We start from the raw sequence: 15,429 nt of genomic DNA, 5'->3' as shown, positions 1-15,429 counted from the left end.
TAAAAGGCACAGTGCCAGGCTTCAAGCAGATAAAGGCTTGGGCCAGGGCCCAAGAATCTGCGTTTTTCACAAGGAGGTGGGCAGTTCTGATGTAGGAAGTTTCAGGGACACATTTCTAAGCAGCACCAAGTAGGGCACCATCACTTACTTCAGCGTCTGGCCCCTCCTAGGAGGTGCCAACAGACAGTGAATCCATTAGGGTCTTTGCTTCCACATTCAGGTCTGATGACACATTCCTTTTCCAGAATCCTCACGTTCTTGGAGTCCACGTACATCCCTCCTTCCTACATCTCTGAGATGGAGAAGGTGGCCAAGCAGGGGGACACCATCCTGGTGTCCGGGATGAAGACTGGCAGCTCCAAGCTCAAGGCGCGCATCCAGGAGGCCGTCTACAAGGTGGGGCCCTGGGGCTCGGGAGGAGCGGGGCTTCCTGGCATGGCTCACAGCCATGCGCACATTTAGGAGTGGTACCGTAAAAGTTTCACTGTTCATGAACTGGGAACTTCAGGGTGTGATTCTGTATTTCTGTTGTTGGGTTTGGTGTTTTGGGGGCCAGAGCTTTCGAGAGAGGTAGTTGGGGGACCAGAGTGTACCATCTCCAGAGCTCCAAAGTAGTTGATCCGTTGTCAGTTTCAAGGGAGGTCCAGGAGCAGTGGGATGCTCATTAACCAGCTGATTTTCAACAAATACCCCCCTCCGTCCCAGTGGAGGGATGCATCCAAGCATTTGGGGCTCTGAAAAAACTGGGGACTTCCAAGCGTCCTCCATGCTGTTTCTTCCTGGGCCCCACTTTGAGCCCTGGGACTGGTGGTCCCATCTGTGTGGTTAAGGCTCCTTAGCTCACCGCCCCCCTCAAGTCGCCCTGGCCTCACTAGCACCTACTTCTCCATCAGCACCCATCGGGGGAGGGATAGGACAGCAGAAAGAAGAGGTCCTGGTTCTTTCCCGGTTCTTGTGGGCACATGTCTGCCCTGCCTCCTTTGAACTACAACCCTGAGATCTTCCTTTCGTTTGCCTGGTTCCTGGAGCTCACACAGAAGGGTGTGGTCCTCCATCTGCCATTGAATTTCTAAAGTGACAGATGAAAGAACACCTCCTGATTTACTCTTCAGTGGTTTAGCCAGTAGGCCAGGGGTCCTGGAGGGTTTTAGAAGCACAGGACGTGCCATATTGTAGGGGTTCATCTTGTAGCACCCTGCAGGTCATGTTTGGAGACTGCTTGTCTCTTTTTATTCTGGGCCCAAGCCCAGCCCACCCCACCTCTGAGCTGCAATTCCCCCTTGTCCTGCCTGCTGCCCGTCCATACGCGGCTTCCCTGCCTGCCCCCTGCTGGAAAGCACCCACTGCAGAGCGGGGCCCAAGGGCAGCTTTTGTCTCTTTGGATGAGTCAGAGATGCTATGTAACTTACTATCAAGTGAGGAAACCTGTAAGATGTTATAGCTGGAGCAAAGGAGAACCCCAAGAATTTAGGAATAGAAGCAGAACTGGTCAATATCCACGGGATGATAATCGACCACACCTCCACCTGAGACAATGTATTTGCATCTCTGTGGATGAGAATCATTTTCTTTGCTGAGTTTTCTCCAACTTGAAGAGTTGCCAAAAGATCAAAGGCAGGCAAAGGTGCAGGCCCCCATAGACTCCGGGAACCCAAGGGGTGCGCTGGACTGGTGGTGGTTCTCCCATTTCAAGTCTCTCACACCTTTTCCTGATGAGGAGTTTGCGGCGTGGCAGGAGGGGGAAAGGGCTGAGCACTCATCAGGGACATGTTTCTCTCCCATTTTCAGGTTTGCCTGTGGCTTTCCAACCAACCTGGCCTTTGGGCTTTTGTGGGTGGAGCCCCCGAGCCCCTGGTGGCCACAGTATCCATAGATATCACTCCTCACTTTTCTTTCTGTGTAACTATTATGATTATACATTGAGCTATAGCACGCATAACGTAAAGTCATGTGCTCAGCATGGTTCAGCAATAGCCGCTGAACACGTGCCTCGTGAACACACAGGGTTCCCCCGGGGCTTTGGGGGTCTGAAGGTGGGGGGCTCTGAGCATTGCCTTATTTTTTTACCCCTAACTTCTTTGTCCCTACATAAGCATCCTGAGAAGTTCTAGATTCTCTTTCTCTTGTCTACACCACTCTCCATTCCCACCCCACCTCACTTTTTCTTCTTATTTTTTATAAGTAGGCTCCATGCTGGGTGCGGAGCCCAGCACAGGGCCCGAACTCAGGATCCTGAGATCAAGACCTGAGCTGAGATCAAGAGTCGGACGCTTAACCGACTGCACCAGCCAAGCACCCCTCCCTCACCTCACTTTTCCTACCCTCTTTCTTCCAAGCACGTGCGCCCTGCAGAGGTCAGACTGCTGATTCTGGAGAACATCCTTCTGAACCCAGCTTACGACGTCTACCTGATGGTGGGGACCTCCATTCGCTATAGGGTGCAGAAGATCAGGCAAGGAAAGATCACAGGTGAGTCACTGACTCAGCGAGGTGGTCATGGCAGAGGCTTTTTATTATTGTGGTAAAATACACATAATATAATTACAGTTTGAGCCATTTTTATTATTGTGCTAAAATACACATAATATAATTACAGTTTGAGCCATTTTTAGGTGTGCAGTTTAGTGATATTGAGTATATTCACATTGTCATGCAACCATCCCCACCATCCATCTCTGGGACTTTTCACCTTCCCAGAATTGAAACTCTATTTTCATTAAACACGGGGGTCCCATTGGGGGCCCCAGCCCCTGGCAGCCACCATCCTACTTTCTGTCTCTGTGAATTTGACTCCTCCAGGGACCTCATATAAGAGGAATCTTACTGTATTTATCCTTTCGTGACTGGCTTATTTCACTTAGCCATAATGCCCTCGAGGCTCATCCATGTTGTAGCGTGTGTCAGAATTTCCTTCCTTTTTAAGGCTGAGTGATAGTCCAGTGTACGCATATTCATATTTGTTGAGTGCTTATCCATTCATCTCTCGATGGGCGCTTGGGTTGCTTCTGCTTCTTGGCTATTGTGAATAATGCTGCTAGGGGCATGGGTGTGCAAATATCTTTTCAAGATGCTGCTTTCAGTCCTTTTGGGTGTATATCCACGCCTTTGTTTTGAGAATGTCAGAAGCTGTGAGGTTCACATTGGAGCGGGCTTTGCCCTTGGTCAACCACTGACTGCTGTCCAGCCTTGGCCGACCACTGCCCCTCCTTTGGGGCTCATTTTCCCCTTCAGATACCTTGAGGCCTTTTTGCCTATGCTGTGAGGGCAAAATTAATTAGTGGATGTGGATTTGTTCTGGAAATTCTAGAGTGCTGTGTACCTGTGATGCATTTTATATGGTGAGGGTTCTTAATACAGCACCAATCCTCCTAAGAATTATTACTATTATCATTTTTTTCAAGTTTATCCATGGGGCACCTGGGTGGCTCAGTCGTTAAGTGTCTGCCTTTGGCTCAGGTCATGATCCCGGGGTCCTGGGATCGAGCCCCACATCGGGCTCCCTGTTCCGCGGGGAGCCTGCTTCTCCCTCTCCCACTCCCCCTGCTTGTGTTCCCTCTCTCGCTCTGTCTCTCTCTGTCAAATAAATAAATAAAACCATTAAAAATAAATAAATAAAAGTTTATCCATGTTTCGTGGCCAGAGCACAAGATGTCAAGAGTGTCACCCATCTGTCCGAGGGCTTTGACACGTGTTCAGGCAGCTGCCTCCCCCAGGTTGGAGGGTCATTCTGTCTGTGATGCAGGGTGTTGTGTAAGAAGCACATAGATGCTTCAGTATCCAAGAAACTTGGGTTTTGTTCCATAGATGGGGTCCTGAAAGACACTGCCTCACCTGGGAGCAATGGATCTGTTGAGAAGTTACAGTGTGGCAGAGCACTCTGCCCCTCAGACCACGGAAGCTGAGAATAAGCTCCTTCTGGATAGGAAGAAGGGTGGGGGCTCTTGGCCAGAGATCTGAGAGCTGGGCCCCAACCGGGGAGGGCAGTCAGCATGGTTAATGGCGGGTGATTTAATGAAGAGGTCTTGAGAGTTCACCCTAAATTAGTTCAGATGTCATAGTCCAGAGGAACAGCACATCTCAAGGGACCCAGAAAACTTGTGGGTTGGGTCACTGACCTACCATATACGTCAAAGCGTCGGAACACATGAAAGGTAGCCCAGAGTAGGAAATAGGAATGTTGCCTCCCTTTCATCAATGGGGAAATGAGATGGAAAATTCCTCCAAAAATGAACACAGCTGGGTGCTTGATGGTTCTGGTTGATGCAGGTCTGGAGTGGCTTCCAGACAGAAGCCTTGAGAACCGAGCCAGCAAGGTCCACCATGACCTAGTCATACAAATGGAAACTCTGTCCATTTGTTTTAGATGGATTAGGCTTGTTGTTTTTTTTTTTTAATTGAGATATAATTCACATTACTGTCTTTTTAAACAAGTTGACTAGCAGGGAAGTGACGACTGATGGCATGACAGGGACATGAATTTCAGCTGCTGTCCGTCTTGCGTGGCATCCCGTGTTGGCTTAGAGAATTCTAGGTTAGAGGCCAGTTATCTGGACTTATTAACATGCAGATAATTATAACCCCAAATTTATTCTTTCTCTTTTTTTTTTCAGTTTTCCTTCCTTGAAAATGTAATTTTTCTTCTTTTCTTCCATATCTTTATTTCCCTTCTGTCTGCCTCCCTTTAAATTGGGTGGCTCACTTTCTTGTAAGCCCATTTATTGAGCACCTATTCAGTGCCGTGGTCTGCTAGAGGCTGCATATGCTGCCTGGGTTTCTGCCCTCCTGGAGCACACAGCCCAGCAGCCAGTCCAATGGTTACTCTCCAAACATCTTACAAGTGGGGGTGGGGAGGGAGGGGAGGGGCTCTTGGAGCTTGTAATAGGGGGCTATGTGCTGCCTGCAGGGCAGTGTTTCCAGCGGGGGCCGCAGGTCTCTCCCCTCAGTTCTCAATCCTTTGGTATTTGTACTGCTTGAACACATGACTGGCACAATAACTAAATTATCAGACAGAACAAAAGGTGGGGAGGCCATGCTGACTGAGGGAATTGGTGTCCAAAAGAACGTGAGTGAGTGCAATCATGGAAGGAACAGAGATAAAATGCACTGAGGCTGGGAGAATCACCTGCACAGGCTGGTGTCAGTGACCCAGGTGTCAAAGGGACTTGGAGCCCAGCACACCCTTGAGCTATGGCTGCCCAGAACTAGCTCTATGGGCTATGTGAGCAGGGACTGGAGCCAGAGGTGAGGGAATGAGCTCCCCATCCTCCTGGGCTCAGATCTACCTCCCCAGGAGCTCCATGGTCATCCCTGGAGCCTACCCGTGGTGGGGGGGGGAATGAGAAGCACATCTGGAGGGTCAGCCAGGGTCAGGAGGGTCACAGAGCCTGTCTCCTAGAAGCATGTGGGCCTCTTGGCTTATAGAAGGGCAGCCTTGGTGATGGCCCTTTATCCTCTGCAGATGGTAGATGAGCTGGTCTGGTGCCCCAAGAACAGCCTTCCTATTTTTATAGATAGACAGTGACCCTTAGCATCTGCAGAGCCTTCTGCATTCAGTGCTTCTCACAAGTAGTGAGTTCTGCATTATAAGAGGTGTTTAAGGAGTCAAACAAACCCCTTATTTTCATTGTCCTAGGATTTTGTAATTATGTTGTTGTGCAAGATCTTTTGAGAATCCGTATATTCATTTCCCAAAATGGCCTATTCATTTGGAGAACTTTAAATAAAGGAGGAAGCTAGTGCTTCATAAAACAGCATCAAGTAATACTGTTTATTGTGCAATGGCATTATTTTATTATGGCGTGGATTCTCGATGCACTTCTGCCATATTCTGAAAATATAATCCTCAAGAATCTCAACTCAGCTAGGCTGGGCTTCCCCCAGTTAGAGGACAAGGAGATGGGCTGTGTATACGCTAAGGGATTCTCAGTTTTAGTGTGCCCTGGAATCACCCAGAGGGCCTGTTCAAACTCAGAGAACCAGGCCCACCTCCAGAGTTTGATTCAGCAGCTCTGGGGTGGGGGAGCAGTCATTTGGAGTTGACAGGTGACACTGATGGTCCAGGGCCCACACTTTGAGAACCCTCTGCTCTAGGGCAGATTCTTGGGGACTTATTAGAACACACAGAAGATACCCTAAGACAGGAAGTGGACCAGTTGCTTCCCTTTTAAAGCTCCCGTTGGAATTCTTGGGAATTCTAAGGATGATCTAGCTGAAATTCCTCCTGGCCCTTGTCCTGGACAGCTCCCATGGAAGGCCCTGAGCTGGGATCTGGGAAGGAATGGTGAGCAAGGGTGCAGTCTGTGGTTCTCCCTCCTGTCTCTTGCTGGAGGGCAGAGATGTGGCCACGCCCCCAGGCTCTGTGAGCAGGTTGCTCGGTAGGAAAGTTGACAGACAGGACCGGGAGGGGTTGAGTAAAAGTGCTCCTGCTCTCTTTGTTTTTTTGTCTTGTTTTATGTTCAGTTAGCCCCTGTATAGTATATCATTAGTTTTTGATGTAGTGTTCAATGATTCATCCTGCTCTCTTTGGTTTGAATCTCAGCTCCGCCACTCCCCACTGGAGGACCCAGTGGGCTTCTTGGCTCGATTTCCACAGCACCACCATCTTGAAGCTGTGCGCATCAGCAGTACCCAGGTCAAGGGTGGTTGTGGGATAAAATGGGGTGACAGGCCCATAAAGCAGCAGGCACGGTCCCACCACATCTTGATTTTGCGGTCAGCAGTAGCCATTTATAAAAGCGTTCGTGGTCACTACACATAGGCTGTGGAAGACTGACGCAGAAGCGGCAAGTTTTGTAGGATTGCTTATTTCCTGGGGAAATCGTTTTTCATCCCTCAAATCCCAAATTGAGCAGTTCTCTCTCTTCTGCAATGTGACAGCGAGCAAGGAAACCTTGATGGATGGTCAAGATAGCAAAAGAGAACATTCTTTGCAGATCCTAAACTGAACTCCCCAAACCTGGTGGAAAACAATGGATTGGTGCCCTTTTGGACCACCCCCCCAGAGGCTGCACGGCTCCCGTGAGCCCTACCCCAGGCCCCTCAGTGTGGCAGCAGAATTCACTCAACTCCTGGATTCTGCAAGCAGCCTGCAATTGGTGTCAGAGGCTGTGCTTAATGAAAAAAAAAAAAAGCAGTTTGTGAGTCATTAAAAAACTGATTGCTTTTGAAAATTCATGGGTAGTGTCAGTTTTGTCCACAGGCATGGAGAATAATGTTAAATTTTAAAGTGTTGAGAAAATTATAACACTGTATATTAACTATAGTGAAATTTAGAAGAAAGTGTTGAAGAAACTAAGTAAAAAAGAAGAAAGAAAGCGAACTCAAGCAGTCATACCGATAGTCGGGTCCAGGGATTTGGGGTGGGGTGGACGTATGGGTTTCTAATGTTTCCTGTCTTTGCTCTTGTCTCCCCCACTTTGTTTTTTTTGCTTCTGGGCGGCCAGAGCTGTCAATGCCTTCTGAGCAGTATGAGCTCCAGCTTCAGAACAGCATCTCGAGCCCTGAGGGAGATGTGGGCCGGCCCGTGGCCGTCTTGGACCAGGACACATCGATGGTCACCGCCGTGCAGCTGGGACAGAGCAGCCTGGTCCTGAGCCACAGGAATATCCTTTCCTCGGCCTGTCTGCAAGTACATAAGCATGTCCTGTGCAGGAGATCTGCTGTTTGGAAGTCATTTTTCTCCCCGAAAGCTTGGCGAGGCCAAAAATAACCCTGTTTTCCCTCAAGGTCTGAAAATTGGAAAGAACCGAAATAGCAACATGGCTGTGTGGAACGCTCACCTCTGTGGGTGACTCATAGGAGAGGTTCCAGGATGGGAGGTGGTGGCAGGAGCAGAGCCTCGCTCCTCGCCTCTGGAACCTTCCCTGGCACGGGCAGCCCCATCCGAGGGTCCTGGGCAAGGCTGTTTCCAAACCAGCGTGTGGGTTGTCCCTGTCCTAGCCTTGCTTGTGTGGGCTCCAGTGTCCCTTGCAGAGATCCTCCTTTGCTAGTGTAGGAAGCGTGGTGTGGCCTCTGATTCTGGAACATGGCTTTGTTCTACTTGTCCTCAGAGAGATGAAAACAGAGGTTTTCATCCTCTCTCCTACGCATGTGAGCTGAATCCTGCCAGTTGCTCTGTTCTCCTTCTTGTGTTTTGTTCCTTAAGTAAGCATTCAGGTATCCGCATGCAGGGTGCTTCCAGGTTACCCAATAGCACCATCTACGTGGTTGAACCCGGATACCTGGGTAAGTTTGGTCATCCTGGGTCCTCCCAGGTGCTACTGACAGGAGTTAAAAAAATAAATAAAGGCAACAACAGCTCCCCAGAAAATGCTTCACACCGGCCAGCTCAGCCAGCTCGTGCCAGGGCTGCTCCCCAGTCCTCCCTGCACTGATGCACAGAAACAAGCAGAGGGTAGGCCAAGGTCAACGTAGGTGGGCAGCTCCAGAGGCCGAGAAGTGTTTGGGTAGAGTCTGGAGGGCTTTGTCTCCTCCTGGTTTCTATACCAGGGCTCTGTCCAGACCTGTGGACATTTGGAGGTCGGTCAGCTCAGTGACAAAGGAGCCCCTAAAGCAAGGACACACTTGGTAAAAGTCTCAGTGGGGAGGAAGGGGAGGCATTTGACCCAAGAGAGGAAGGGAGGACTCAGCGGTCATGGAGGACCCCTGGGGGCGGGGCCAGGGCCCAGGAGCTGCTGTAACTGATGAATGCTTGAGAGATGTCCAGGACCCAAGTGTCACCCCAGGTCATAGAGATGATGCTCCCTTTGAGTTTGCTCCGAGTTGACGCACCTGTTGGGTGTACTGAATTGGTTCAGGCGAGAGAACATTTGACCGACATGCAGCAAACCCCTAGGTCCTCCTGTGAGCCACCATGTGAGCTTGCTGATTGGTGCGGACCTGAGCTGACAATGTGGTAACACCAGGCAGGTGTGTCTTAGGAGCTTCATTTATTCAGAAAGCCTTTTTTGGTACCTTCCCTCAGTCTGGCCTGTGCTGGGCCTAGAGTTCTGGAGGAAGGAAGCATAGGTCCTTGTGCTTGGTTTTGCAGAGAGAGAGCAGTGTAAACAGATGGTGACAGGACAGTGGTAGAGAGTTAGTCAAGGTGAGTGCCGAAGAACAGCTTCTGGGAGATGAGGGTTGAGGCAGGCATTTCCCAGAAGCTGCTCCTTTGTAGGTAGGTCGGCCTGGCGGAGGTAACAGTTTGGGCGAGGGTGTGGTGAGAAAGTGCACGGCCTCACGGGGGTCAGCGAGCAGCCCATGCGCATCGTGTGTGGGGGCACAGCTAGAGGCCTGGGAGGGAGGGCTGCTCACATGGATAGAATGCTCAGTGCCAGGCCTCAGAGCCAAGACCTACTGTGGATTCAGAGCTCTACCTACTGTGGATTCAGAGTGCAGACCTACTGGGATTCAGAGGGTTATGGATTCAGATGTAGACTCACCATGGATTCAGAGTGCAGACCTACTGGGATTCAGAGGGTTATGGATTCAGATGTAGACTCACTGTGCATTCAGAGTGCAGACCTACTGTGGATTCGGTTCATACAACTACTGTGGATTCAGAGTCTAGACCTTCAGTGGATAGGTTCAAGTTTGAATGAGCCCGGGAGCAGTCAGTGTGGGATATGCTCAGGGTGGTGCTGGGGAAGCTGAGAGCTCACCCCAGCTTCTGCGGGCTCAGGGCCGATCGTGGGCATTAGATCTCACCATGCTTAGCAGCTGTTCTTTCTCCTTGGGGGAGTGCAGGTGAGCCGTTGTGGGGTCCTCCAGGTGTGCCTGGTGCCGTCCCCTTCCTCAGCAGCATGGCCCTGTACAGGCCCAAGTGTCAGGCTTTGTTGCTTGCCTGTTTTGTAGGGTTCACAGTCCACCCTGGTGACAGGTGGGTGCTGGAGACCGGCCGCCTGTATGAAATCACCATCGAAGTGCTTGACAAGTCCGGCAACAAGGTCTACCTGTCAGACGTGAGTGCCTGCCTTGGGTCCCGGTGGGGTGTCAGTGTGGGATGTGCCTCCTGGAGCGGCCCCCCAAAGCTGCAGGGCCCCCATGCAGGCAAGCTGAGTTATTGATTCCTAGTGGTGTTTCTGGGTCCATGAGAGACAGCACTGTGACATCTCTGGGGCCTCTCAGGACTTTGTGAACCTGCAAGTCTGTGCCCCCCAGCCCTACCCCTGCAGGGCCAGAGTGGGGAGAGGGGGCCGCAGGCAGCTCGGTTCCAGAAGGCGGTGATGGGGGAGCAGTGTCCGCCTGCTGCCTTCCTGCTCGTTTGTCATAGCCTGAGACTTCATGGTGCTGAGAATCCGTCTCTTCCCGCTCTACAGAGGAGCAGGGAGCACTCCCTGACCTTTCCCTGCAGGGCCAGGAATACCTATAACTGTCCGGAAGGCCCAGGTGACCTAGGCTAATCTCAGTTAGCTTTCTGGCTCTAGAAAAGAATGGCAGACACAGGCAGAGGGAGAGGAGTCTCGGCAGGTTTTGGTCCTTCGTGAGAGGTTCCCAGGATCATCAGTTGGAATGCCTGGGACATTCCTAGTGGCTTCTGAGGTTTTAGAAGAAGAAGGCAGCGTTCCCCTAGGGGCAGCTCTGCAGGTCATTGCTTTCCTCGTGTTATTGAATAAAGACTGTCGATCACCATTTTTTGGGGAAAAAAACTCTGACGGATACTGATGACATTCTTTTGTGTTTGGGGGTTTCCTTGTTGGGACCTCAGGGTCTGAGAAAGCCAACAATAGTAGGCCTCAGGCTCCCCTGAGGAGCACTGGGTCATCGGGCCATGCGGGGAGTGTGGTGGCCTGGGAGGGGGTCAAAGGCCGGAGGGCTCAGAGCCCAGTTCTAGGGCCTCGTCCAGCTCGTCTGCTGGTTTTGGAGGCCTCTGGGCCTTGGGCCGCCCCATGGCCCGGCCTGGCTGCTCTTTGTGGGCCACGTTGCTCCTTTCCTGCATTCTGACTTCCTGACTCATCCCAGAAACACCTCTCTCACCCATCCTGCCTCCCTTCCAGAATATTCGCATCGAAACCGTGCTGCCTTCTGAGTTCTTTGAGGTGCTCGCTTCTTCCCAGAATGGGTCGTACCATCACGTCAGGGCAACAAAGCGGGGCCAGACGGCCATCGAGGCAGCCCTCACCTCTGTGGTAGACCAGGCAAGTCAGCACCTCCCTCTCTCTGCCCCCCTGCACCCTCCCAGGCTGGACATGAGCCCTGGGAAGCCGAGGACCCCAACTTCAGCCTGGTACACTGCTCTCGTGGGTACTCTGGGGGTTGCCTCCCATCTGGGCTCATGGGAGATGTCTGGTGGTGGGGCTTTGGGCTTTCCCTGTCCCTGTGTCCACACAGGGTGCCCCTCCTACTTTGCCCTTTGCCAGCCTCTGTAAAGGTGAGCCTGCCCTTCTGGGATTGGGGCGGAAACCCTGTTGGGGAAGCGGTGTTGGGCCCGTGTGTCTAGCTGTGCTGTTTCCCGGGGCCATGAGCATCCCTCTGGCTATTTTAGCCCTTGGGTCCTTTAAAGTCTTTTCATTTTCCCCCTTTATTAGAAGACCAGTCAGTTATAGGTGTGAGCAGTTTTTTTACTGATTGGAATATCGGCATGGGTGTTCTCATCTTCCTACACTGCATAAAACCTGTCCCGGCCCCTTAGGAGGCAGCAGAAAGAATGGCCTGTGGGGTAGACAGCAATTCCTGCCTGCCTGTCACTTCAGCTCTGGGGGCTTTGGGCAAAGTTGCTGCTGTGCCCCATGCCTCAGTTTCCCCATCTGTAAAGTGGAGTAACCACATCATCTCATCTGGGGTGCTGTGAGGATGAAGTCAAGCAGCATTTATTTGAGTGGCTGTTACAGAGCCATAGAAAGCTGTCTCCATGGAGACAGAGAAGGCTGCAGGGCATTTAGCATCTTCCTTCCTGCTCCCTGGCAATCACAGAATCTTTGTGACCTGATCTCTGGGGAGGGGCGGGGGTCTGCTTGACTGGGAAAACCTCTGATGACCTGGTTGTCATGGTGACGTGCGGCGCCCTCACCCCCTTGTAGGATGGAGGGGTCCACACATTACGGGTGCCCGTGTGGAACCAGCAGGAGGTAGAAATTCACATCCCAATCACCCTCTATCCGAGCATCTTGACGTTTCCGTGGCAACCAAAGACGGGCGCCTATCAGTACACAATAAAGGTAACCGTGACACCCCACATCTGGGTGCATTCCTTTGGGTGTTTCCATGGGATTGGGGCTCTTCACCTATCTTGTTTCTTTTAATCTTACCTTCTAGTGGTTGGAGAGAATTTAAAATCGGGGAGTTTTATGCTTTTTATATTTTCTGGGGTTTCTATCACAGCACTGTATTTTGGTAATCAGAAAAAAAACCCTGAAAAACAGAAAAGAAAGCATGATAAAGAAAACCTGGAATACAGATTTAAATTCCACCTGCATTTGTTTTGATAAAAAAATGATTGTTTTCTACAAGTAGCGTAACTATCCCTGGAGAAAAATGTGAAATTCAAGGGAAAAATATCTCTAACTCTGTCACCTATCAAGTGTTCTTGCTTTCTGATATTCACGTGCCCGTCTGGCCTTCGTTGGCAGGGACTGACTCCTGTGGGGGCTTGAGCCCCTGTGGCCAGTAGAGTCCCCATCAGTCCCCACTGCCTCCCTGGCAGAGTGATGCCTGTCACTGGGACCCGCTGCCTGTGTGTCCCCTTCCTGGCCTCTCTCAGGTTCCGGGGTGATGGCCCCTGACCTGGGAAGCTGCTGGACTGTCTCTACTCCATGGAGGACCACCAGGAGAGGCTGGGGTGTGTGCCAGGAGGGAGCGTTGCGCCTGGGCAGGGAAGCAGCTTCCTGCACCTGACTCTGTGGCCCAGGGTTCTCCCAGTCCAGTCTGTAGGTGCTCCCAGGTCTGGGGCCATCTGTTAGGGGCATCAGTGGGTGTCAGCCACAAGGCCTCCAGAATATGAGGAAGAGAAAGGAGGCAGGGTGGAGAGACCGAGGTGGGGAGGTGGTCTCCAGCCAGATGTTAGCCCATGGAGTGGGAGGCCGCTGACCATGCGAGTCAGAGAGTGAGACAGAAGGATGGACAGAGAGACCAGGCAGATGGACTGATCTGATGGTTTTCTTCTCCAGGCGCATGGTGGGAGTGGGAACTTCAGCTGGTCTTCGTCAAGCTACGTGGTTGCCACAGTCACCGTCAAGGGTGTGATGACCACAGGCAGTGATACTGGTCTCAGTGTGATCCATGCACATGACGTGCAGAACCCGCTACATTTCGGGGAGATGAAGGTGAGACCTCAGGGGCCCGGAGGCTCAGGCTGGCGGTCTCTAGCTGCCTTCTCACATCCAGTCCTCAGGCTTGTATTTGGTGTTGGTGGTGGGCAGTGGGATGGACGTGACATCCCCCACCAGGCAGGGGATGGGACCCAGAAGGGCCAGGGTCAGCATAGTAGGAATTTCTTGGAAGGGAGATCAGAGAACACAGAAGACATGAGATACTCAAAGGAGTCATTCTAGAAAACTCAGACCTGAAAGGTCTGAATCTCTGAATTGGAAGGGCCATTGAGTGTTGGTAAATTCACAGTGAAAGGGAGGCCCCAAACTCCACGAGACCTGGGTCTGACCCTTTCCTTTCCCTCTACTGGGGCCCGACACCTGGCTCTTGACTCCAGGTGACACGGGACCAACTCACTGAGCAAAGGCCTTGGGTGGGAGTGGTCATCTGCAGCTGAGCCTCTGCCCACCCTGCCTCGGCCTCCTGACTTCTTGACCCTGACCTCAGCCTGCCATTATTCCTTCATTTAGGGCAGAAGTCAAAGCTCCATACGCAGTGTGTCCAATCCCAACCTGCTCTTATGTTTTTTGGGACATGGATGGACAGGTTATTCTAGTCTTTTTATTTGGATCCACTTAGAGACACACACACACACACACGCGTGCGCGCACACACCCATCTAAAGACAGGTTATTCTAGTCTTTTTATTTGGATCCACTTAGACACACACACACACACACACGCACCCGTCTAAAGATTGATCTCATTCTCATATAAAAAGAGTCGTAACTGAGACCCTTTAGCTACAGCATAATTGCCAAATATGTGGATAAACTATGACCACCTTGCCCCCCTCCAAGCTTCTTTATCTCAGTAAATGTGCAACCTTTCACCCAATTGCTCAGTCAGAAGTCTGAGAGCAGTTCCTTGAGATACAGTGTGTGTAATGGTTACAGTCTGGTTTCTGGGGCCAGGCTGCCCAGTCCAGTCTCCACTGTGCTTGGGCAAGTCCCTTACACTCCTGTGCCAGGTTCTTCATCAGGTGGAGGTTACTAATAGAATCTTCTTAACAAACAGGCTCAGGGGATTAAATTTAGCAATGTTTTTATAACAGAACCTGGAGGGTGGAAAGTATTGTTTTATAGAAGTATTAGCTGTGAGTGATGACACCTCTTACCCTGTACCGGGGCCCTCTTTATATTCCTCCAGCAAGCTGAGCTGGTACATGGCTCAGGACCTTTGCACACACTGTGTCTTCTTCCTACATTTTTCTCCCACGTTTCTGTCTGGCCACCTCTGACATGCCTCTCAGGTCTGAGTTCCTGTGTCACCGTATCAAAGGGGCCTTCCCAAACAGCTCTGTCCCTGAACTCACTCCAGTCCCCAGCACACATGTCCCCCAAGCTCAGTTTTCTCACTGACTTGTCCTCAGTACCCAGTGCACGGCAGCTCTTAGTAAATACTGGCGCAGGCCCTTCCTCTCCCGTGGAGCCTGATGACCCCCATCCTCACCCCTGTCCTCCAGGTGTATGTGATCGAGCCCAGCAGCATGGAGTTCGCCCCGTGCCAGGTGGAGGCACGTGTGGGCCAGACCTTGGAGCTGCCCCTGAGGATCAGTGGCCTCATTCCTGGTGGGGCCAACGAGGTGGTCACCCTGAGCGACTGCTCCCATTTTGACTTGGTGATCGAGGTAGAGAACCAAGGCGTGTTCCAGCCGCTCCCAGGTAAACCAGGACTGATGAGTGGGCACCAGACAGGGGGATCAGGCTAGACCGCATAAGTTCTCAACATGGGCTGCCCCAGATTCCTAAATGGAGGGCTTGAGGCAATAGGGGAATCAGGAGCATCAGGAATGGCATCTATCCCCTTGTCCACCCTCAACAATGGTCCGGTCTGGCTCTTGAACACCGTGTGACTGCCTTGTCACTGGGCTTTCAGAACCACCCATCTCTAAAATGGGTGTCATCCTAAATAGAATTGCATGTCCTCATGCCCATTACACTGTCTAGAAGGTAGTAGGTGCTCACAATACACTGTCCATAGGGCTTTTAGGTGGTGACAAAATCCTGACACTTTGGTGTTCCGACACCCTGAGCAGTCCAAGCCGTGCACATTGCTCTTTCCTCTTGGGCATGCCCTGCAGGGTCTTAGTGGTGATATCGGTGGTGACAGTGGCTGTGGCAGTTAGTTTAAGGGATGTCAACC

At 51.5% G+C, this 15,429-nt stretch overlaps 1 protein-coding gene across 1 annotated transcript in view; it reads left to right on the top strand.

The window, feature by feature from the left end:
• Window positions 1–15,429, top strand: part of NUP210 (nucleoporin 210) — a 108,186-nt gene that overhangs the window by 29,354 nt on the left and 63,403 nt on the right. Inside the window, exons 5-13 of the mRNA XM_044916245.1 lie at window positions 246–396; window positions 2,337–2,469; window positions 7,443–7,619; window positions 8,155–8,223; window positions 9,832–9,938; window positions 10,974–11,114; window positions 11,997–12,134; window positions 13,083–13,238; window positions 14,750–14,948. Of these exons, the coding sequence (XP_044772180.1) occupies window positions 246–396; window positions 2,337–2,469; window positions 7,443–7,619; window positions 8,155–8,223; window positions 9,832–9,938; window positions 10,974–11,114; window positions 11,997–12,134; window positions 13,083–13,238; window positions 14,750–14,948 (1,271 nt within the window). The remainder of the gene's footprint in view (window positions 1–245; window positions 397–2,336; window positions 2,470–7,442; window positions 7,620–8,154; window positions 8,224–9,831; window positions 9,939–10,973; window positions 11,115–11,996; window positions 12,135–13,082; window positions 13,239–14,749; window positions 14,949–15,429) is intronic.

Source organism: Neomonachus schauinslandi, chromosome 1 (assembly GCF_002201575.2).
Source record: "Neomonachus schauinslandi chromosome 1, ASM220157v2, whole genome shotgun sequence".
Taxonomy (NCBI): Eukaryota; Metazoa; Chordata; class Mammalia; order Carnivora; family Phocidae; genus Neomonachus; species Neomonachus schauinslandi.
This window is presented reverse-complemented; position numbering and strand designations above follow the sequence as displayed.